Genomic DNA, 26,322 nt, shown 5'->3' with positions numbered 1-26,322 from the left:
TATAATAATAATAATAATAATAATAATAATTGGACCATCACACCAACACTACCGTTAAAATGTTTGGGGTCATTTAGAAATGTCCTTGTTTTTGAAAGAAATTCCAGTTTTGTCCATTAAAATAACATAAAATGAATCAGAAATACAGCGTAGCCGTATATATATAGTTTTAACATATCTCTAACAGCTATTTACGGATTGTAAAAGTGTCAAGCTATTTTCATTTATTGACACTTTTACAGTCAGTAAATTCTCTATATTCTCGTATGGTTATGCTTCTGGTATGGCCAAAATATATATAATACTTCTGTAACTATTCTGTTAATTTGATCTATTCTCCAATCATAATTTTCTTCAAAGCAAATTTCCTTTCTGTAAATTGTGAATCTTTACCAAACCATTTAAAACATGTTTTAGTTTGTGTTAATATTTTATACTAATGCTCAGGCTTGTTTTAACTGCATAATTCATTTTGCGTGTAACCTGAGGCTTTCCTTAAGTCCCAGAATACTCTTCACTTTTTTTTAAAAGAACTTAAACCAATAAGATTTTAAAACGCCTCACAGACAGTTAACAAATGGTTAATAAATATAAATGACTCACTTTTAAAACCCAGTTCTATGCTTTGTCATTAATAAATGGAGCCGGTATTGTTCATTCCCATTTTCCGATATCATTGTTCCCCAGCATCGTTCTACAGTACAAGTGTTTCGTGCGATATACATATAAGGGTGAAATAGTTCTAATTCACTAATAAAAACAATGATAAGAGTAGAAACCCAGAGTATTGAACTATGGTCACTTTGACATATTTATTGCATGAATTCCTCCATCAACCTCATCCACAATAAAACATTTAAAAAAAAAATAATTTTGCAATGCCGCTTTGGGAACACCAATTTGTGTTTAGCACCATTCCCAGAGTACATGCACTGGATTTGGCATGTTTTGGGTAAGCTTTAGGCTAAAATTGGAACACGCACAAAATAAATATTTGTAGTGAGGGACGGTATTTTTTTTTAAAATATTTATTTTTGTAGGGGAGGGGTCTGGGGTGGTATGGCTGAACACAATTGAATTTTTTTTAAATATATATATATATTTTTATAATTTTGAATATATATATATTTTATAATTTTGATATTTACAATATCCTAAATTTAAGTCACAAAAACAGTTTTTTTTGTATGTAGAAATCAAAAGGCAAAGTAAAGTTTTTTTGTTTTTTTTATTGTTTGTTTCCACAAGAAGGTTTAACCCCTTTTGTCATTTTTACTATTTTGTTTGTTAAACCAGGATACCCATTTTCTATATTTGATGAATCAAGACAAATGATACATTGTTCGATACAGGACAAATAGGGCCTTGTTTTAAAATCATGGAAATACATAAAACATAATTATTAGTGATAATACAAAAAAATATATACAAAAATAGAATAACCCGGCATTGTTGATGTTGTTTGTTGATTGTTGTTTTTCCCAGCCAGCAGGGAAAAAACAGAGATCCCTGCAGGGTGTCTTAAAAGACCCTTCTGAGTCACTGGCCATATGCTTCCTTGCACAATCATCCACTGGAGTGGCAGATTGGGATATACCGTATTTGCCCGATTATAAGACAATGTTTTTTTCAGAGCAAATGCTCTGAAAAATACCCCTCGTCTTATAATCGGGGTCGTCTTATAATCAGACCTCAAATAGGTCTGACTATGAGACGACTAAGATCCAGATCCCCCGCAGCTGCAGGGGACCTGGATCCTCCTGTCTCCCCCGCCCGCCCCACTTACCGGTGCTTCTGAGTCTCCGGTGTTTAGCCGGGGCAGTGTGTAGAAGTCTATGCGATTTGCGTAGACAACTTACGCTGCAGCCGGAAGGAGGTGTGGCTAGCAGCGGGGGTTGTCTGCGTCCATCGCACAGACCTTCCCCGGCTGTCAGAGATCAGAGTTCCCCGCACCGGTGCGGCATTTCTGGAGGAAGAGTGGCACATAGGGGGCCAAAAGGCATATCATGGGGCACAGTGGCATATAGGGTTAAAAGGCATATCATGGGGCACAGTGGCATATAGGGGGTTTAAGGCTTTTCGGGGGCAGATGTGCATAACTGGGGGGGCAGGTTGGAAAATAGAAGGAAATAAAACCAAAATATTTTTCTCAATCATTTTTATTTAAAAAAATGGTTTACATGAATTAACATTTACTGGTAAAACTTTTTTCCTATAGGGTCGTCTTATATTAAGGCTTTTTCTTTTTTTCCTAAATTAGTATTCAGATTTGGGGGGTCGTCTTATAATCAGGGTCGTCTTATAATCGAGCAATTACGGTACTTATAAGAATCACAGGGCAAGTAACAGGCTAAATATATTATGTGTGCTTTTTTTTTTTTTAAAGTACATTTGTTTCATATGCTCAGTAAGAGGAGCTAGAAATGATCCCCTTGTTATGGTATATAATTAGGTAGAATACATTAAACATAAGACTGGATAGTAAAACCTTCAGGACAATTTGTGAGGATAGGTTGGTACTCAAGTACTTGGCCATCTGTAAGGCTTAGTACCTACACTATATATAAAAATATTTAGCATAATGTAACATTATAATACTGTACCATGCAGAGCCGTAGCTAGCTCCTTTTGTGCCAGAGGTTATTTTATTTACAATGCCCTAACACACTGCCTTTACACACACCTGTCCATAAACACACATATACACATACACGCTGCCTTTGCACACACCTGCCCATAAACACACATATACACATACACTGCCCTTACACACACCTGCTCAGAAACACACATACACTGCACTTACACAACCCTGCCTTTACACACACCCCAACTTACAAACATACAAATACCTACACTGCTCTTACACACACACCAGCACACACGCATATACACATACACTGCCCTTACACAAGCCTGCCCATACACACATGTATACACCTACACTGCCCATACACACACACTGCCCATACACACACACCAGCTTACATACACAGCCCTTGCACCCCTTTTCTCCACATTGCTTACTTTTCTCATCTTCCATCATCTTCCATCCTGTCATGGGAGCGAGAGGTCTGTCACTCCAGGCCTCTGGTTTAGTGCTCCCTCATCACTATGCGCCGGCTATTGACAAAGAGCGCGGGGATGGCGTCATATCCCGGCGCTTTGCATCATTTGCAAGCCCATAGTGATTAGGGAGCACAGAAGTGACAGTTGGCCGGTTAGAGGGGGTTTGTGATCTCCCCAACCAGCCCTGCTCATCGGGCTTGCCCTGCCCACCAGGGCAACCAATGAGCAGGGATTGTTGGGGAAAGCACAATCGTGCAGCTGCCTCGACAGTCCCTTGAAGACCGACCCAGGGGAGGTGGCATCTCTGCTCGCCCCTTCCCCTATAGATACGCTACTGTTTTTTTTAGGGGCTTTGTGGTGAATCACATTGCTGGCAACAATGTGATTCACCATGGGGCCCCTAGACCGTGATCTCCCCAACTAGTCCTGGAGGCTGAAGCTGCTGGTCTGGCGTTTGTGCACCTCCTCACAGCTGTGCCTGAGGCCCTGGTACCACGTAAAGTGTCACCAATCTGCTTTTACCAGAAGATAATATCAAGGTTGGTTTAAAGATCTTAACCCCTTAAGTCCCAGGGGTTTTTGGTACCTCAAGTCCCGGAGCAATTTTGCCATTTTTGCAGTATGTCGGTTCAGAGATTATTCTCCTTTCCTGCGAACAGGAGCGAGAGAGGGCTTTCTTTTGATACCATAGTTGGAAAGTTAGCTGAAAATGTAGGATTAGAAATTTTTGTAAAAACTAGCAAAAATTCCCCTCTGAATCCTCACAAAATTGGGTAAAGTGACAGAAAATCCCCTCCAAATTTATCAATTCAGGTGTTCTGATTTCACAAATACCTAATTTATATAGAATTTCCATACTTCCCCAGCACTTATAGGGAACATACTATAAGGTGTACATTATTCTTTACAAAGCAGTAGAATGTTTACATTAGGTATGATGGGATTGCAACTCTTATTTTAAACAAATAAACCAAAAATACCTACAAAAGTATATATTTCTGTAAAGCAGACAACCCAGACTATCCTACCAGGGCTATTTGGCCACCAATCTCTGTCATAGGTGGGTGCAGAAATTATTTCCTATGGTTTTTTTCACCAACGCTTCTGTGTTGCTTAGATTTTTTTGCACAGGGTATGCGTTACGGCAGAGAAACCCAGCCAAAAATGTTTAGCTGCATCTCCTGATACCCCACATCCTAGGGTAGTATTTTTTATACTTACGGTTTAACTGGTTGGGGGTTGTGAACTGGGGCAGGAGGGTTATACCTTTTAGATGTTGTGTTAGGGCAATGGGATGTAAGCGTTTTTTTCTTTTTTTATTATCTTTTTTATCATTTGTTTTATTTAATTTTTTTGCATTTTTTTTTTAAAACACATTTGCACTGTTATCAGTGGAATATGGTTAGAGGTCCTCTTAGGGACCTCTTGAACATGTTATTAATGCCAGTGATATCACAACGACATCACTTAGCTCACTTTATTGTTTATTTTTGCTATTGTTTTACGGACTTTGCCGTTTCTCTGTAACCCTAAACCCGGCTTTCTATACTGACCTACGCTCCATTTAGTGGATCTGTTCCTATTCTGCGATTTTGCTGTGAGTTATCCTGCATACCGGACTCCACCACCAACCATGCCTTACATAATAACTGAGCCAGTATGGAGCCCACAGGACTAACCAACACCATCTCTAAACTAACTCAGCAGATGACCGCCATGAATCAGTTCCTTCAAGAGCTCCAGGCGAGTCAGAATCAGCTGATACAACAAATGCATCTGATTCAGCTACAACAGAATGCTCCGGACCTTCTCTCATCATTTCATCAACGTCACCCAGAACGACCAGGTCCCGTTAGAGGCCGGAGACCTCTCGTTGGGAGGGGGAACTGTCAGGGTCCGTGTACCGGACCTCAACGTAGTAACTCACCCGTTTAGAAGTAGTTTGGCTGGAGGTGGAGAAAGGTGCTGGCGCCACGGCGCAACGCGGTATCTGGTACCCGCGGATAGCGGGTACTCGGGTGAGTTACTACGTCGAGGTTCGGTACACAGACCCTGACAGCATATACTTGCACAGATATCACAGTGTCTGTGATCTGTGCCTCATCGGAGCGACAGACCCTGCAGGAGGTATCCTGTCCTCCGATTACCTTCTGGGTGACGTCAGCAGTGACGCGACCTGGAAGAAAATGCCCGATCACGTGGTCAGGCATTAAAAACTAACAGTTCTCCGGTGTTCGCACTGGCAGCTGTTCATAGGCGATCACGAAGCAGAAAGCCAGGCTTCTGCTGATAGAGGGGAGCCCAGGCTGATTTCCTGTGTAGCAGCAGAGATGTGTCCCTGCTGCTGCAAGAAGGTCAGGACGTACCGGTACGTCAATATGGGTTTCTTGAGATGCATTTTATGGACGTACTGGTACGTCCATAGGGGACTGAAGGGGTTAAACTCACCAATAGAGCAATCCATATAATGATAGTACAGAAGAAAAAAAACATATTGGCTGGGTTGAGGAACAAAATTATTATGTGCTCTTCTGTGGTACCTACATTACATTCATTTCTAGAGCACCAGTCATTTTGTAGCAGCATGAGTAGTAGTATCAGAAGACTATTGCCATATCTCATTCATAGCAAGGAGGTTTAGGCAGGTAGAAATAAAGAGGTTAGAAAGCAATGGTAGGCAGTGTGTGCAGAAGAGGAGAGGGTTGTAAGGGTATACTGAACGAAAGTGATGAAGGAGATATTATGGTTGCTGTTTCTTATGAAATGCCTGATGACAAGAGCAGGCAGAAATTGTCAGACCAGGGTTGGGTTCAATGTCAGCTGAATATGGAAGGAAGAGAAGAGGTGGGACTGAGATTTGTTGTGATACGCTGCATTTATCGATGTTTGGTTGGTAATAGGAAAGTTCATTTGATGCAAGCTGGGGTGATAAGTGAATAGATGGTGACATGTAGATTACAGTGGTGTTGTTATGAGAGGGGAGAAGCAATGCACTCAAGAAGTGGGGAGGGAAGAAGAAAACATGTAAAAAATAGTAAACATAGTGAGTTGGATGAGATAAGCATTATAGCCCTTTCAAAACCGTGTGTATTACATACCCTAATGACAGGAGTTTTGTCATAGTACCATATATGTTTTCCTTATAAAAATATGTATTTTATACTACTGCATTTAGGGGTTTGGGGTAAAATCAAAGTGAGTAAGACGAGTTATCGCTCAAACATTATATAGGTCACAAAATACCAGAAAGGTCTAGAAAGAAGCAAAACCATACATCAATCTTGATTACTTAACAATAGCAGTCAAGCTTGGCAGTTACTAAAGCATTCAGTAAAGATGCATGAATATCCTATTATTTATGGATATTTATGTCCAAGTCAACAGCAAAAGTATCTATACACCAAACAGAAATCCTTATGTCATAAATGATAGTCAAAATGATAGAAGGAGCTAAAAAAAAAAAAAAAAACAGGGTGAGGTGTCCAATGTATTAGCCTCAGGAGGAACATTAATTTCAAACGAGTATAATGAGCAAACTGGAAGTGCATGCTTGAGCTACCTTGTTTAATTATAGGAGAATCACTTTGAGCACAAAAAGAATTTATATATCACTACGAGACACGGTCATACATAACGGTACCTGTCATTATGCAACTGGAAAAACGTAACAAACATATGAATGACATGAATAAAAACCTAGCTCAGTCTAATCAGGTAAATTGTCTCATCTACTAAGGGAAAATCTACTGACCAACTATTAGACACAAATATTTAGAGCTTTACTACTAGCAACGCCTTCTAATTATCGTTAAATCATCATTTATATCCCATCAACAACCACGGTGATTGGTGTAGTTTTTAAAGGGTGGTAAAACTAAATACACACATCAAGAAGCTTCTATGAGGGGCCTAAATGAAAGATAAAAGGAAAACAGCCCCATACAGCTCCACCAAAAAAAATTATATTTAAGTACGTTGCCAGTACTTTAATATGGATTATTTATCTAAAAGCAAATCCTGACATTTAGAAGAAGGTGCAAGCATACCACACTCTTCATTAGCCAATGTTAATTTAAATGAGATGCTCTGCTATTATATGTATTAATGGCTGTAGAGTCTCCTTAATGTCCTTCTCTCAGTCCAAGAAGAGAAAAGCCACATTGAGTCACAGAATGTCCACTCCAGTCATTTAAACAACACAATGTTTTAATATTTCCGTGAGAATGGTCATTTTATTACAAGAAAATCCATTTCACACAAGAGCGGGAAGTGGAAACTCCAGCCCAATTTCAAAAGCTGACCGGCAGCCATTCCACCAGGCACTTGCTTTAACGTGACCCCAATAGCATCCTGAATAAGAAAAAGGGCCCAACTCTGCAAGAAGGAAATTGAGGTGCCTGACATGACAACTCACTAAGAGCTAAAGGAAATGGTTTTCAAAATGGGACTGAACTAGGCTTCAATTCTATTTAATATAGGTTGTTCTCTTCATTCTGGTATTTTGTTATCCTTCCATACTCACATCAATTTTCCGCAGTCACACTTCAAATTGATTATTTATATAAAGTTAACCACCTACAATCGGCCTTCATTTTAGGCCAAACTAGCTTCTGATTTTAGACATCAAAGCTCATTTACCCCTCAGCTACTACCAACAGGTCACTGCAATACTTTCACAGTCACTATTTCCCTAGTCCTGTCATCCTTTGAGGCCACGTCACATCTTCTTGCCCTTCAGGAAGGATAGCAGAGACATATTAGAAAACGGTCGATTAGCTGTTCTACATAATTATATGACTGGGAGAGTTAAGGCGATGACAAAAAAGCATTTGTAGTCTTCATATCGGAGATCATACACATGAATACTTCCTGATGCACATTATGGCATTTCTTCTCTTACGGTCCCTACAGCTTCATGAGATTGTTCTCAGGTGGAAGTGCGGATAATAGAAACTAAAAACAAATGCTGGCTTTCAACCAAACACTTATTTTTTTCACATTGCTAACAGCAGCCACAGTTTCCATGTACCAATAAAACAACGTATTTGATTTTTGCAGTTTACAAAGAATTAGACTTGTATAAAATAATACATTAAAAGGCGCTGGTTCACTTAGACAAAACAATTCTCTGGTATGTTATGCAAACAAACCTTATAAAATCTGCTATTTTATTATCTCATCCAAACATTTTATCACATAAAACTCAGACACTTCTAAAAAGCAGTTCTTCGGTTTCTATGGCAACAACCAGCTTATGTGACACATGACAGGTAATTGTCCCTCCCCAAGAAAAAAATTATAAAGCCAAATTTTATACGATTGAACAATTATTACAATTAAGTAGGGTATGGGCTGAGGGTCATCAGATGGCAAATGCCCAACCATCCATGTCCTCTGTCCTCAAGGGAGTTTTTAAGGATGTAAGGGTTAAAGGGGTTAAGGAACACAGCCCTGAATTTGCAATTGCATAGAACCTGAGCTTTTACACAAATCTGAAATCAGTTTCTTTGTAACCTTTAATTCGTTTGTATGTCATTTTTTGTACTTATGTAAACAGCACTGAAACCTTTTTTCAGATTAAATGTGCCAAAGAGTTAATCATATAGGTCTGATTATTAAGGTAATTGTTTTGTTATACTGTAATTCTATTATGTGTGTGGTAACCTAACACACTTGTATATAAAGTCTTGCTGGTGGCACCAAATGGTTTACTGGGGGGGGCATGTAGGAGGGATTTCAGGGGTTAAGTTATTGGTTGGTGGGAGTAGTAATGGGTAACCAGGGATCTTATGTCCTTAACCTTTTCACACACTTCCCCTCTCCTAAGCCAGGCCCATAGCCCTCGCTCATGACATTGCCCAATATATTTCTGTTTTTATCCCACATTTTCCTTTTCTTGTCTACAGGAGGACTACTATTTCATTACCTGTGACAGACTTAACTCTGGCAACTGAACCCAGCTCTATACCTTTTAGCATCTCGTCAATGAGTTTACAGACTAATGGAAAGTCTTTACATCTCTTTGTCCGGACAATACAAGGCTTTTGCACTTTTCTGTTTTTTCTGCCTTGTAGTAAGTTGGTTACTGAAATCGTATTTGTCCCATAAGTAAGTGAATAACTAAACTATTTAACCAAACTTGTAGTTTCAGACCTAAGATTATTAAACAGTGACATATGCTAGAGAGAAACTAAACTGGGTGACAGTATTTAAAGGGACAGTATAATGTTCCTGACATCCCCTCTATAAAGGAATGCATTCAAAACATGCTCCATGATCTAACATTTTGTGCCACTGGTTGGTTGCTTAAAACCCTCAATTATATCTAAACCTACATTGAGGGGTGCTTTGCAAATATACCGCCATCAATCTTATGTTCAATTCCAAACATTAACAGAATAACAATCTTTAATATAGGCCTCCTGTAACTACTGTTAACTAGCGTAAAGCATCAATTGCAAATAGATTGCTTGTGAACTCCTTTGGCATTTAATGGGCTTGTAGGGTCTTACCAGCTCTCTATAGACAACAAAACCACGCTTAATATTCAGATATTAAGATTCATTTTTCTCTGTACGCAAAAGGGCCTTTTTTGACAAGCAGCTTTTCAAATAAGGTTACTGCTTAAAGCGAATCAATTATTTGGACTGTTCTAACACAATGCCGAAAGTAGGTGAAAAAAAAGAACAAAAAGATAAAAGCATAATTAAAAACATAAAAAACTGTATAACCTTTTCAATTCAGTAACTTATACTTTACAATAAAAATTACATGCACAATTATTTGCAAGCAAAACTGAAGTTTAAACAAAGAAGCCAGACTTACCTCACTATTGTGACCCCTCAGGTTGAAGTTGGTTCTCTGTGGAGTGTTTCTGTCTCTCCGGCAGTGGCTTAAAGTGAATGTGACTCCAACAACGCCTCTTCCATTTCCAGTAGCCAGCCATCCTTCTTCATAATAACGTCTCCTGCATACAGGTTTTTCTTTCTCACTTTTTGGAACTCTGCCTTTCCATGAAAGGCATAAGATGTTGGAATCACTACAAAGGACGGGTCCATGCTCTACGGATGCGTGCATGCTTATAAAAGTCTTAGGTTAGTCCCCCCACACAAGTAAAAAAATATAATAAATAAGTAACTAAACAAAGTTCCCAAAGTCAGGTGCATTTAAATTAGTCCAAAGTCCTCAAAATGTTGCAGATGACCTTGAACCACTCAGTAGGTCAGTGTTGATGCGCATCCTCTCAATGCATAGTAGCAGATATCCATGTACAAAAGGATGATGGCAATTTGGCTTACAAAACTAGCCAGCACTCTGGATTCTCAGTGTGAGTGTTGTGTGGTTTAATGTTTCCTTTGGACAATCATGATTACTGCTCTCTTTCAAGGTGCTACAAAGACCAAGGTACCTTAGTGGCACCTTGCTATGCAAACGTGTCAAGCAGCCTGAGATTCTTGTTTCAGGGTTTCTGAAACACACAGCCCAGTGACAAAGCTAACATGATTCCAAGAGGTGAGGATTGTAAAGGTTTAGGTTTCAAGTATTTTAAGGCTTAAACAACTCCAATTTCCTTTAGAGCCACAACAATACTGTTGTACCTTTCATGCATCTCTGACTGTGTGTCATGTCCTAGCATGCTTCTGCTGACCAAACATTTGCATAAAAAGCAAAAGGAGAAGGCACACACACTGCAAAATTGTATCCAAGCCCAAGTTCTTCCCCACCACTTTTTACAGTTGTACAAAACAGCGGGGGGGGTGGAGTAAATCAAAATTTGAGTACAGTGCCCAATGCTATACTCATTTTGGTTGCACAGCTAACCATTAAAGTGTTTCACTTTAAGCCAAATATCCAGGGATCAAAAAACAATTGCGTTTTTCAGAACCACAATTGTATGTGTTAGGTAATACTAATTCGGCCATTTTTACTTTGTTTTTTTATATAGATTATGTGCCTGATAATGAGGATTCACTCTGTTAAAGCCTTGATGCACCCATTTTTTTTATCTTTCCATTGGCATGTCCAATTACATAAATCCAATAGTCTTAAGTGCAATAAGTTACAGTCGGCATAACCCAAAAGGTGTAGAGTGCCTAAATGGAGGATTGCTTAAAGTACGAGCAAGATTTTCCACCGTTTCATTTTCTTAATTCTTCCGAGAAATCTTCTCCAAGTCCATAGGTGTCACTAGAAGAAATGCCCTGGCGTTCTCAGTCACTCAATAGCAATGTTGAAAACAAGCAAAAATGGGCACGTCCATATTAAGAACTAGCCAACCATCAACCTACAATTTATTTGATATTTTAAGCCATGGTGGGAAGTGAGAGAAGACGGGGGGGAAAAGTGAAGCTTTTTAGCTGATTGCCCGGACGTGTCTTTCTTTACAGAGCCCTTCTGGCTATTCGTCGTATATTAGGTGCTGTCCCTTTTATTCTGCTCGACACTCGGAATTTTTATATAATCCTAGTGGCCCAAAAAAAAGCACAAATTATCTCTCAAAAATAATAATTTTTTTTTTATGGTGGTACTAAGAAAATGAAACTTCTGTGCTAATTGGATCCTCAAATTATTTTTTCCAGTTGGGAGATACAGATAATTTATTTGATAAAGTTGTTTGTGAGTATAGCTGCCTGCACAAATCCACTGTTAGCAAGCGTTGTGTGAATAGGTCTTCTTTGGCAGTGATGTGGCTAATTGAAAGAGGGAAGGGTCGGTCCAGGGAAAATAATGTTGCTGTTGCCTATAGAAGAAAGAGATGAAAAAGAAAAAAAAAATCAAAATCGGCATAGAAACGGGTCAGGCTAATCATTTCTTTTATATTCTATTATCTGTAGATTATCAGAAATTGGGTTTCATTTTACACAAATAGATATTCATGCACATAATGCAACAGAAATCCTTCTGCCATGCATTCTACCCAACAGCTTGTTAAAAGGAATGGAATAAAACATAACGCCATCACAGACAATGCTCACTTAGTTACTTACCAGGCAGCTGCCCCCTGTCAATTAGGCAGTGCTGCCAAAGATCTATACATGCGCATGAGCTCATGGACACTGTCCACCAACTGCGTTCTCCTCCAGCCAGCCAATGCGTTCACAAATGTCTTGCCACTGACACACTAGGTCGATGGCGCATGAAAAGGGGAAAGGACTTATTTATTATTATTATTTATTGTTTTATATAGCGCCATCAAATTCCGTAGCGCTGTACAATGGGACTTACAAACAATAGTATTTATAACATTATTTAGAAACAATATATTTGATAGATTAAGGGGAAATAATGAAATAAAATAATGCAATAGAAATATAAGAAAATATTAAATGTAGGTAGACACATGCATCTTGTATTGCATCACACATATAAAGCAATTTTTGGGTCCTTCACTTTTGTATACAATAAACGTTTAAAGTATGTTCTTCCATATTCAGACAAATAATGGTTATCACATTATTTAAAGAATGCAAAGAGACTTCCCAACGACGCTTCATGTTTAAACCATAATTATCGAACAGCTTGTTACACTGAAAACACTTGAAGGGCTTAAGTTGACCTAGCAGCCCCGACATACACACACACATACATACAAAACGAAGAGCTTACTGCTTTTTATTATATACAAGCATATACAATTTAAAATTGCTCTGACTAAAATTGTGCTAAAGTGGATACTAGACCTTTCTATAACAAAAAAGGGTTTTACTGCAGAATTGTAGTCTATTAAAAAAAGCACTTGTTACCGTGTAAGGATCTGTTGTCGTTAAGCTGTTACAAACTTCCTTCAGCAAATATATTTTACCTTGATGTAACACATTTCAAAAGCTTTATTAAAATGAAAATTAAAAAAAAAACCCTTTAAATTTGCCGAACACAATCAAACACTGTATTTAATATTATAATTTTGAGGAACTGAGTTTTGCTGTTGGTCAAAACGGCACTATACAAGAGTACAGGGAATCTCGCGTGGCATTCAGCTGTGTTGAAACACGCAGTCGGTGTACAATTTCAACAAACGTTATTCATCTATTTGCACGACTCCCGCATGTTTAAACAAAGCCCAAGGCTCAGTGCTGCTCTAGGCTCACCACACCTTACAGTGTACGTGGAGTGAAATGCTCAGAGCAGGCACCTCTTGTGCTTATTATTCAGGTAGGAACATTTTTACTACTTATATAACGCAAATAATCCTTCACAGCTATCCTACTTTTGCTTAAACCAATGGATTAATATAAATAAAATTAATAAATTAAATTAGAACGTAGTACAATTCTGATTTAGTACTCAATGTAGATATTCCAATTCTTTATACAAAAATAGATTCTGTTTCATATTACATCTGTCATATTGGTGTTATATTAATTTCTAAAGCCTAAGCATTCCTTCGAGGTCCACAAGGGCTGGCCCTTCTACCCAACTGAGTTGGATGGAAATGAAGAAACAAGGGTATTAGATAAAGGGAAGTTGGTGCTGGAATTTAGAGTGGTATAGTGGACTGCATTCGTCAAGACAGATCACCCTACCAGGATATCTCATTGCCAAGGAGTTCCGTTGCATAGTAGCCATACCACTTACACTATGTAGGTCCATGGCTAAACAATAAAGCTTCTCACTTGCTTCTCAACCCGTCCTCATATGTTGTACTTAAGCAGAAGACGCCTAGCACTAGGAAGAAATGTCCCTGGTAAGTAAGTCCTGATGAGTGCCTTGAGACACTGCTCCCGGTCAAGCCTTGGGGAGCACCCCACCTGGAATATGCCACTGGTGGGCCAAGATGGTATTGGAGAGCCAAAGGTGGGGCTCATAATCACAGTATTGCCCATGGCCTCATTAAAGGGATATTCATGCACATATTTTTCCAGGATAAAGTGATGAACAATATCAATCTACGTTTAAAATAAAAATAGACTTTTGATAACAAGCAGAGAATACCATTTAATCTTAGCCTTTGGCTTAAAAGGATCAAGTCATTGCAGCAGTCTCAACTATGCTTTAACGCTCTGACACGGCTGAAATAATTGTTTACAGGCATTCAAGTGAAGCAGGAAGAAAGACATGTTTGAAAGGTGCAATCCCCTGTTACTGCTGGTTGCAGCAGTTGTGAATGATATACAAGATTTTTTCCATGACATTCAAGACATAATGTAAGATTAAAAAAATATAGAATGTATATCTTTATTACTGGGAAGTGCTACAAAATAATATGGTATTGTAACAAAGGGGGACCTTCTTAGCATGAATGTATATTAAAATACTGTAAGCATATGAATGTGCATTCATGAAACCTGCACAACTCGCCCTCCCTCACACTCTCATTCAAGGTCTCTCATACTTTCTTTCACTCTCCCCCTACCGTCTCCACCAACCACTTCCATGTCACTGTCTCCTTTCTGCAACTATGCTTCTTCTCTTGCCTTCTGTTGTTGTTGTTGTTCTTTCTCCTTCGTCCGCTTCTCTACGCCATCCCTATCTGCCCCTGGCCACTTCTGCAAAAGGGCAGAGCCTTCAGGTTCATCCTCTCCCAGATTGAGGGAGAGGCCATCTCTGTGGCTCTATCCTTTTGGGGCACGTACTCAGAGAGGCTAGAATAATGAAGACGGATTTGCGAAGAAAGATTTTTTTCTTCAATTAGAGAGGAGGTTGTACCCATTCTTTTGTGCAAGTGCTCCGGGAAACCAGGTTAACAAAACGGACAGCAGGAAAAAGCGGACGAAATACAAAGAACAAGAAGAGGCAAATTGCAGGAAAGAAGACAGGTACTCAGAAGCGGTTGGCGGAGAAGGTAGGAAGACATTAGGAGAGAGCATGAATAAAGGTGTGAGTGAAAAAAATGAAATGCAATTGTGGTCATTTAGGCAATTGTGGTCTAACCGGATGTTTACTGTGCAGGCTCTTGTGTCCAGGCCTTTTCTCGCACATAGTGATTCAATGAGAAGTATCAGTCATGCAACCCATCATCTGTCTTTTTATGTTGGTGAATTTATATTAACAGATTGACATTGGACTGTTCCTTTTAAATACACTAGTAACACAAAATGTTACAAAAAGCCAAGTCATTTAAAACAAAAGTTTAAAAAGAATATTTGTGACGGGACCGACCTGTACCCCGACTGGGTACTCCCGCCAAATGTTGCTTCCTCCTGCCGGGACACCAATAAGTAACCCCTTCAGCACCAGGCAGAACCAGCGTTGTAGATAGAAGGAGGGACGTCGCTGCACCGAAGCTGCATTGGCACTGTGGCTATCCGAAGCTTAGCTACACAGCGTGGCTACAGCCCACCCCAAACATCAGGCAACACTCATGTTGAGGTGAAAGCAGGACTCCTTTATTAAAGCCAAATACAGAGCTATATATACACAAGTAGAAAAGGGGCAATACAAATATCACATGATCTAATTACCATGGCAGGAAGGAAGTAATTAGATTAAATCCTGCAACACAATATCCGGGGGAAGGACAGGATGTCACGAGACATAAATAATTACATTAACTGGGGACGTAGACGTGGAATGACGATAGACATATAATTGGCTGAAGACAGACAATGGCCAGGACACAGGGATAACAGGAGCTCACAGGATTAACAGCTACCTGTTATGTAATTGATAATTAGGTATGCAGCAGTGACACCTAGTCATACCTACAGGGGGTCTTAAGACAAGGGCTAACTCACACAATAACAGGGGAAACACTTCACACCTATACAATTAACAATGCTAAGACAATCAGCCTTCTTCCTACCACAGGATGTCCAGCAGACGTTACAGTTCTGAGACTCTGAGTGCTAAAACATGGGGTACATCAGCAGACTGAACCCCTATATCCACACACAGAAGTCTCTACAAGGCCTGGGCCCATAGTCGATAGGGAGGAGGCTGGCTCTCAGGCTTCTCCAGGGGCCCCAGTGATGGAGGGTTCTGTCACAATATTAATCAGAACATATAAGCGGACTGTTTTCACATTTTTGCAATGGTTTGGTCTGTGATTAGAGCTAGAAAGCAACTAGCTATTATAGTCACTTTAATGCATATAATAGTCAAGAGTCCTCTGTCCTGAGAGCCTAGGTTGCCCCTATCCTCTGAAATGCCCTTCCCGGCATATCAGTCTTTCCTCCTTGGTCAAATCCAACAGATGAGCTACTGTAGCTTAAATTGCTAAAAAATGTAAAGCCGATTCTGATAGATAGGTCTCAGAACACACAGCGTATCGCGGTTTGTTGCGTATGGGACTGCGTAGACACAGGCCAATCATTGTGTCCATGCTGACCCATGTCAACTGCCGAAAGCACCTACAATAGGCACGCGAGCATAAGAACTGGACCACAGAGCAATTAAAGAAGGTGGCCTGGTCTGATGAATCACGTTTTCTTTCACATCATGCGGATGGCCGGGTGCGTGTGCGCCGATTGGCACCAGGATGCCTCAATGAAGGCCCCACTTTGTAATTTACAGAACTTAAACGTCTTGGTGCCAGATACTACAGCGCACCTTCAGAGGTCTAGTGGGGTTCCTGGCTCGACAGGTCAGGGCTGTTTCGGCAGAAAAATGGGAAAATATATATATATATATATATTATACACACACACACTCATAAACTAGCTCCTAATAAATTCCATACCTGTTTTTGCAACAAATATCAGTAAATGTAAAAAAACCGAGAATATGAGTGGGAGATGCTCAGTATTTCACTGCAAAACCATTACCACCAGCCGAAAATTACAAGCGTGTACAGGAACAAAAATGAATTATATTGTTGTCTGTGTCATACAGAGCCATGTACCCTCTGTGTATGGGTAATATAATCAACAATTAGGGGGGGATAAGTATAGGGAAAGAAACAGATAAACCTCATTACACAAGAACAGTAAACACTGCAGCAAAGGATCCAAAGCAATCTGCATGTCTGCCTTTTGAACCACACCAGACTACACAAATTATATGCTTTACACTCTAAGAATACAAAAGGCAGATGGCTAACAGCGAGCTTGCAGCTCTGAGTCTACGCAAATATGAAAACAAAATGCAAACCGTTAAACTATCTAGAATGACAAAAGAGGCGCAAACATGAGCTTTGTTTCCTGCATATACCTTTAATAACTGTCAGCTTACCTTTAACCAAGCATCTATAAACCGCTTGCTTATAAAAAGTGTTTGTATTTTATATATATATATATATATATATATATATATATATATATATATATATATATATATATATATATATATATATATATAAATATATATAGTGCCCTTCACCAATATTGGCACTCTTGGTAAATATGAACAAAGAAGGCTGTTTAACCCTTTGATCTTTTTATCAAAAACACATAAAAAATACTTTGCTGTCATGGATATCAAACATTTGCTGCAATGTGCGGCAAAAGGTTGTTGAGCTTTACAAAATGGGAAGTGGCTATAAGAAAATGGCAAAAGCATCGAAAAAACGCCCATTTGCAATCAGAGCAATAATTAAGAAGTTGCAGTCAACTGAAAATGTTATGAATCAACCTGGAAAAGGACGTGTGTCTATATTATCTCAACGCACTGTGAAGGGGATGGTTCAAGTGGCCAAAAAATCTCCAAGGATCACAGCTGAAGAACTCCAGAAGTTAGTTGTGTCTTGGGGTCAGAAAGTCTCCAAAACTACAAATCTGATATCACCGACATCACCACATATGATGGAAGATTGAAAAAAAATGCCTCTACTCTCATCTAAAAACAAACTGAATCATCTTCAGTTTGCCAGACACTACTGGAACTTCAAATGGGATCTGGTTCTATGGTCAGATGAAACCAAAATAGAGCTTTTTGCCAATAAACCCCAGAGGTGGGTTTAGCACAAACAGAGAGGTAGCCGAAAGTACCTCATGCCCATGGTTAACCATGGTGGCTAAATTATTTTTGGTGGCTGTTTTTCTGCCAGAGGACCTGGACATTTTGTTAGGATACATGGCATCATGGAGTCTATCAAATATTAACAGATATTAAATGAACACCTGACTGCATCTGCCAGAAAGCTTAAAATGGGTCTTGGTTGGATCTTCCAGCAGGACAATGATCCAAAACATACCTCAAAATCAACACAAAATGGCTTACTAACTACACAAATGAAGATTCTACAATGGCCATCCCAGTCCCACGACTTAAATCCCATAGAAAATCTGTAGGTGAACGGAAGAGAAGAGTCAAACATCGTCAGGCTCAAAATTCGGAAGGATCTGGAGAGATTCTAAATAGAACATTGGTCTCTGATCACTCTTGGCAAAGGAGGTAGAACTAAAATGGTGCCAATAATTGCACCACACATACATTTAAAAAAATATATATAGACGTGTGTCTATATTATCTCAACGCACTGTGAAGGGGATGGTTCAAGTGGCCAAAAAATCTCCAAGGATCACAGCTGAAGAACTCCAGAAGTTAGTTGTGTCTTGGGGTCAGAAAGTCTCCAAAACTACAAATCTGATATCACCGACATCACCACATATGATGGAAGATTGAAAAAAAATGCCTCTACTCTCATCTAAAAACAAACTGAATCATCTTCAGTTTGCCAGACACTACTGGAACTTCAAATGGGATCTGGTTCTATGGTCAGATGAAACCAAAATAGAGCTTTTTGCCAAAAAATGCCTCTACTCTCATCTAAAAACAAACTGAATCATCTTCAGTTTGCCAGACACTACTGGAACTTCAAATGGGATCTGGTTCTATGGTCAGATGAAACCAAAATAGAGCTTTTTGCCAATAAACCCCAGAGGTGGGTTTAGCACAAACAGAGAGGTAGCCGAAAGTACCTCATGCCCATGGTTAACCATGGTGGCTAAATTATTTTTGGTGGCTGTTTTTCTGCCAGAGGACCTGGACATTTTGTTAGGATACATGGCATCATGGAGTCTATCAAATATTAACAGATATTAAATGAACACCTGACTGCATCTGCCAGAAAGCTTAAAATGGGTCTTGGTTGGATCTTCCAGCAGGACAATGATCCAAAACATACATCAAAATCAACACAAAATGGCTTACTAACTACACAAATGAAGATTCTACAATGGCCATCCCAGTCCCACGACTTAAATCCCATAGAAAATCTGTAGGTGAACGGAAGAGAAGAGTCAAACATCGTCAGGCTCAAAATTCGGAAGGATCTGGAGAGATTCTAAATAGAACATTGGTCTCTGATCACTCTTGGCAAAGGAGGTAGAACTAAAATGGTGCCAATAATTGCACCACACATACATTTAAAAAAAATTTTTTTATTATCTTGTGTCATGTTTGAAATTATTTGATATCCATGAGACCAGAGTAAATTTGAAGGATCTGGAGAGATTCTCTATGGTTTCAGATCCCTTGCCATGTATTTTCCAACCTGATCAGGCATTATAGGAGACAACTCAGAGCTGTTATCTTGGCAAAGGGAGGTAGCACAACATATTGACTAAGGATGCCAATAATTGTGGCACACATATACTTGAAAAAAATCAAAGGGTTAAACAATAAATAAAAATTTTCACAGCCTTCTTTGCTCATATTTGCCAAGGGTGCCAATATTAGTGGAGGGCACTGTGTGTGTGTTTGTGTGTGTATATATATATATATATATATATATATATATATACACCTTGGACCCATGGTTGTAGGGCAGGAGTTCCTATTGTTTGGGTGTCATAACAAAGTGTACATGCCCAAAGCGAGTTGTATTTGTACTACCCGCCAATCAGATAACAGTTTCCAGGGTGAGTGCTCGGGGCCCCGTGGAGCCAAGACAGCACAATTTGGTGCACAGATAGCTAGGGGTTCCACGCCATCTGCGGACACCTTGGGTTTGTGGATATCTGGCCTGGGTGAGGAGATCAAGTCAGTTTTGGAGCAGTCACCACGGGGGCATCAGTGACGGAAAGTGTATGTACTGTTTAATGACTTTTGTCCTTCCAGTTTAATGACTTTTGTTCCTGTTTTTCTGGTTTGGACCTCTACATGTAGTCTCGGGTCATGGTGTGGGGTGATGGCTATAATCATTTGCTACATTTAACTGCTATGATCACTGGCTATAATTGAACTTCAAATACTGATCATATCTCGAGGAAGGCGTCTAAATGTTTCAGACAATGTGGAGTAGTTCTACTCGGTGTGGTGATAGCAGATGGCCCCGAAGAAAGCAAAAATTAACAGAGGTGCTTCGCTGGAGTACCAGGAGTCTGTTACAAAAAAAATAAATAATAATATATATATATATATATATATATATATATATATATATATATATATATATATATATATACATACATACATACATATCTATTTATTGCCCTAACATAGTGATCTAACTATAACTAAACCAAAACTATGAAATTTGTCCAGACCCCTGACGCTTAAACGGTTAAATCATGTATGCAACAAAATTGGATAATGGAAATAGGATGGTGCCCATGACCCAATGCATGTTTTGTTTTGTGTTGTGTCTTTTTTAAGGAAAATTCTGTTGCTATAGTAACAGAGAAGATAAAGTCCTCACAAAACATAGCAGGTGAGAGTTGTCTATTTATCTATTTCAGAGTATTCTATATTTGAGGCATTGAACACTCCAGTCCTTACAAAAAGCCAGCATTTTCCCATTCAATATTATAATGTAATCATGGGCATAGGCAGCATAGGGGGTGTATTATGAGCAGTCTTGAGGACTTATATATATCCTCCCCCTTCACATACAAACATTGGTCTTACATTCACTAGTTGTCACACCACAGAAAGCTAATGAGTGTAAAGCTTCCTTGCAGGTAGCTTCCTTTGCTTCTCTTAATGGAAGTCGCACGGAAAAATATTTTGCAATTGTTGTCTGTCATGATATTTCAGAAGACTGAGCCAAGTCCCTTCCAGATTTACATTAAGCCAGAGTGTCCGACTGAACAATTAAGACTAAGCTGCCTGAAAACATTATGCAAAAACGATACTTTTGAAAATGTGATACTAGCAATAAATAAAAATGTTGGGAGTGCTTATTGTAATACAGAAGGCAAGCACTCATTAGGACCAATAGGATAGACCAAACACAAACCTTGTAGATCAGAGACATGTTTCCTACTATATATTTATCAGAATCTTCCCCAAAGGCATTGTGCAGCTGAGCCTCATAACATTTGTGGGTATTGTGTTTTAGGCAGCATGGGCTATCATGTGACAATTTGACTATGGAGTAAAGGTTTGTTGACATGCAATGAGTTTAATGATGGACTAGATATAGCTGTGTTTTCACTGGCTGCATTTCTTATATGTGATTTATTATAGACCTGAAACAACGCATCGATAAAATCGATAATAATCGATAACGGGAATCGTTGTCGACGATTTCCGTTATCGATTAATCGAGTGATGGATTCGTCGTTGGAGCGCTCGGCTCTTTTCACTTACCTCCGCCAGCGGTCCCCCGTTTCTGCTGCAGAGCTCTGTAGTGTCCGTCTGGGAAACTGATGGGGCAGAGTGTGGGTGGGTGCAGGGCATTTCATTAAATCATTAAATTTTTTTTATTTTATCCGATTAATCGATTAATCGAACAAATAATCGGCCGATTAATCGATTATTAAAATAATCGTTAGTTGCAGCCCTAATTTATTAAAAAAAAAAAAAAAAACGTGACATGTCACACTAGCCCAGTCAATATGCCTTCTGCATTGTCACATGACAACATATTTGATTGACCTAGCTATGGACATTGTTAGAAAAGTTCTGGCTAATACTCAAGGAAGGTTGCAGAGAGCTGTGATTCAACTCTCTCACTTCACTATACATTTTGAAGGGCCAAAAGCTACATGTTTCAACAGAAAGGCTAATCTGGTCATGCAAAATGCATAATTTAATGTGTGAAGGGGCTTTGTAAAACTTTCACTGATTTAACTATGCATTGAACAGGGTCAGCCAAGCTCTTGCTGCAGAAGAACATCACTGGGGTTGGCTATTCAAAATCGATAGCAAAGTCAAGGAACTGAAACACAATTTTATGGCAAGACAGGAGGCTTCATATTTGCATAACTTCTTTACTCCAAAACCTCCAGCAGCAAAGAAACAGTTAACATGTAATAAGAAGTGACCAATAGGAAAACAGGAAAAAGTTCATAAATATCACTCCAAAACAATCCCACTTCCTCTTCTTTGCTGCTGGCCTCCAGGTGAGCACTCTCCATGCTAGCGTGCTACTCTGTACGGCTAGTTTGACATTCATACATATATTCATATTTATTTTATGTTCATCTGTACACTTTATTTTTTCTATGTGCGTTTTTCTTTAATTTATATACTTGGGTTTTTTTCCCTTGGTTGTTTCCCATACTCCTCTCTTTTTATCGTTTTTGTCTTCTTTAAACTTATTTTTATATCATTATTGGGGTTTTTTCTTCTCCCTGTACTGTTTAATTCTGTGTTTATACTGTCATCCTGCTCCCTTTCCATTTTTATTTTGTCTCTTGCGGTGCCTTGCCGTGACAGTTTGTTCTCTCAACTGCCATTTGTGTGTGACGCAGTTTTTTTCTTTTCGCGCCCTTTCCTTCTCTTCGGCGCGTCGTTTGAGTACGCGTTTGTTTATCTCTAAACATTACGCGCGGCTCGTTTCTCGTTCCGGTGGCGAGGTATCTTATACCTCTGCCTTCGATTGTTTCTTATGTTCGAGTGCGGGGTTTTATTTTCGTTGCATAAACGATAAAACCCCGCTCTCTATTTTTTCTCGGTTGTTCACTTACCTGATTTACTTGTTATAGGTACCCGCGTTGCAGCCTCTGTATAGGGCTGTTCCGTGTGGTGGGAGGTTGACCACCTCCTGTCATGAGGGTATTCCCCTCTGATTATGTTCGGCACCGCGATGCCGTTGTTTCTGCTATTCACACAGGCTTGCATATTTGAACTTAAAGGGATACGCACATTTCTTTATTTGGAATAAATAAATACAATACAATAATAATATTACTAATATACATGATATCAATGTACACATGTGGGACTTTACTGAAGTTTTATGTCCCAATTATGTTTTTATTTGGCTGTTAACCCCATGTGGATAAGCCTTACTGCCTGATGTGATTCTATGTCTATCATAGACTATTATAGGGGCTGTTGCTCCATCTGATTGCAGTACTTTGGTATCTGCTCTGTATTTGGGTTTTTACCCTAAAAAATATATAAAATATATATGTAAAAAAAAAAAAAAAAAAAAAAAAAAAAAAAAAAAAAATTAAAAATTTATTAAGCCCTTTGACTGAATTTCTCTGGGCTTAGCGGATGACCCCCGCTTTTATGTGCTTGTGTCCAACATATGTTCCTTTGTTTTTTTCTCTTGAGATAATTGGTCGCTATGTCTGACTCAGAGCTTCCTCAAAGTCCGCTGCTCTAAAGCATGGCTTGAGGCCGCTTTAATGGAGTCATTGCCATCTGCATTGGCCTCTATTGATAGGGCCCCGGTGCCCCAGTCACTACCGCCAACTGGCGGATCTCCTCATGCTGAGGTTTCTGAATCTGATGATTCCAATTTACCTGTGGAAGAGATAGATCGTCCACGCAAACGACTTTGGACCAATGGTGCAGTCTCCCTCAAGGGCAAGGCTCCCCTTAAACGTCATAAAGGTCCACGATCGGATCCCTCCTGTCCATCTGTGACCACTCTGGATCCTGCTGTGTTGGAGGACGACTATGATGTGGTGGGTGAATGTTTGCCTGTGGTCTCCAGATCAACTTCATCTCCGGTTATGTCACAGTCTAAAAGATGTGACGACAGACCTGCAGCCTTCTACCTCGGCTGCCGCACTGACGACTGAGATCCTGGATGCTGCCGGACTTCCCATGTTTGACCCACGGGTTTTACGTCACCCAAGATCTTCAGAATTGGCTTCTTCTGCGCATGTTGCCGAATTCATATGATTTTGGCTGCGGCAGCCACTGGAGAAAGAGGCACGTCAAAAACTTCGTGCTGAATGCCCGAGACCTACGATCCCCGACAAGGTGACTCAGACACCTGAATTCGACAGTACCTTTGTGTCCTTCATGACGCGTAGTGGTCGTGATCAACGCAAAGGCATTGAACAAGGTCTCCGGACGGCACAAGACAAGTTGCTCGATGTTACGGGTCCTCTGACCCAGGTACTGTCTATCGCTGACGACGCCTTGAATGATGGCTCTCAACTGGATCCCTATTTAGTTCGAGAGTGGGCCCAACGTGCAGTTTGCCTTCTGGGAAATGCCAACGCTGCTATTTCAGCCGAGCGCAGGAAGGCGGCATTGTTTAAGCTGGACACTAAGCTGTCTGAACTGGCGCCCAAGGAACTGGGCCCTGAGGCCAAGGGCCTTCTTTTTGGTGATAAGTTCTTAAAAGAACTCAACCAACATGTTCACATCTTTACCTCACTGTATAAGGCGCAGACGTCTCTACGCAGGGTTTTCAGAAGTGAGAACCGTTTTTTGTCCAGAGCTGGTCGACAGAGGGGCCGGGTCACCAGCAGAGCTGCCTTTCAGGGCAACAGGCCCAGATTCCAATATGACGCGACACGTCGCTTTCAATACAGGAACCCGCTCACCAGAGGTTCTACTAGAGGAAGAGGCACATCTTCATACTTCAGAGGGAGATTTCCATCAGGTAAGGACCTCTATTTTTCTTCCTCATATTCCTGTGGCCGGGAGACTCATACATTTCACCCACTGTTGGGAAGGTCTTACACGGGATCCTTGGGTACTTCAATGTGTCAGGGGTTTTCGCATAGATTTCCTTTCCCCTCCTTGTCAGTCTCGGGCCCCTCTCCCTATTCATATGTCACGGGATTCACTAAGGTTGGTTCATGCAGAACTCTCTTCCCTTCGAGAGAAGGGCGCAATCGAACGCGCTCGTGGACGTCCGGTGTTTGTGAGCAACATTTTTCTGGTGAAGAAAAAGAACAGGGAATTCCGTCCTGTCATCAATTTGCGAGCATTGAACGTCCACGTGACATATCAACATTTCAAGATGGAAGGGATCCATCTGCTGCGCGATCAACTACGCCAAGGGGACTGGTTCACTCGCTTGGATCTAAAGACGCTTACCTTACCGTGCCGGTCCACACAGAAGACAGACGTTTCCTTCAGTTTTGGTGGGAGGACACTCTATGGCAATTCACTTGCCTTCCCTTTGGCCTCAGTTCCGCTCCATGGTGCTTCACAAAACTACTGAAACCAGTCATGGAGTTTTTGCGGGAACACGGCGTCAGATCCATCATCTACCTCGACGACGTTCTCCTGATGGCACAGGACCGGGATACCCTTCTCAAGGATACTCAGATGGCTGTCCAACTGTTCCAGTCCCTGGGTTTCATAATCAACGACATGAAGTCGGACCTTTCCCCTTCCCAGTCGGTCCTGTTCCTCGGATTTCTTGTGGATTCCGTGGAGGCTGTTTTGAAACTTCCAGCGGAAAAACTGATTGCTATACGGAAGAATATACGCCGTATTCTTCGCTCCCAGTGTGTTTCCCTAAGGGACCTTGCGCGCACCCTGGGGTTACTTTCGGCCTCCATTCAGGCTATTTTCCCTGGCCCTTTACACTATCGAGCTATGCAACGTCTCAAGACGGCTTATCTACGTCGGTCGGATTCATACGATCAACCGATTCAGCTGACGGACGAGGTTCGGGTAGAACTACATTGGTGGCTACGTCACATGAATGCCTGGAACGGTCGGGCTATCTTCGGTCACGCTCCAGATTTTTATCTGGAGTCGGATGCCAGCCTCCTTGGTTGGGGGGCGGCCTGCGAAAACTCGGCCACCGGCGGACTCTGGACGGAAGAAGAACGAGGGTTCCATATAAACTGCCTGGAACTTATCGCCGGCTCATTTGCCATTCGAAGTTTCACCAAGAACATAACGCATTGTGTTCTTTGGTCCTCAGGATGGACAATGTTTCGGCCGTCCGCTACATCAATCATTTAGGGGGCTCCAAGTCCAAGCTTCTGTCGGATCTCACCAGGGATCTGTATCAGTATTGCCTGGACAATCACCTTGCCATCAGGGCGGAGTATATCCCGGGAAAAGAAAATATGGTGGCGGATTGGTTTTCCAGGCATTGGAGGGATGTCAGCGACTGGCGTCTTCTTCCAGAGGTTTTCGAATCTCTAGATCGGCTTCGGGGTCCACTATCTCTGGATCTCTTCGCGTCCAGGACCAACCATCAACTGCCAGTTTTTCTTCAGCTGGCTTCCGGATCCTCTTTCTCAGGCAGTGGATGCCTTTCTTCAAGTTTGGCCT

The 26,322-nt window shown here is 40.5% G+C and overlaps 1 protein-coding gene across 2 annotated transcripts in view; it reads right to left on the bottom strand.

Moving 5' to 3' along the window:
- TULP4 (TUB like protein 4) overlaps positions 1-26,322 on the bottom strand; it is a 103,776-nt gene that overhangs the window by 59,773 nt on the left and 17,681 nt on the right. For both annotated transcript variants that reach the window (XM_053460230.1, XM_053460231.1), the window contains exon 2: positions 9,895-11,809. In XM_053460230.1, coding sequence (XP_053316205.1) covers positions 9,895-10,146 — 252 coding nt within the window. In that variant the 5' untranslated portion in view covers positions 10,147-11,809. The remainder of the gene's footprint in view (positions 1-9,894; positions 11,810-26,322) is intronic.

The sequence above is a fragment of the Spea bombifrons genome, chromosome 3 (genome assembly GCF_027358695.1).
Source record: "Spea bombifrons isolate aSpeBom1 chromosome 3, aSpeBom1.2.pri, whole genome shotgun sequence".
Taxonomy (NCBI): domain Eukaryota; kingdom Metazoa; phylum Chordata; class Amphibia; order Anura; family Pelobatidae; genus Spea; species Spea bombifrons.
This window is presented reverse-complemented; position numbering and strand designations above follow the sequence as displayed.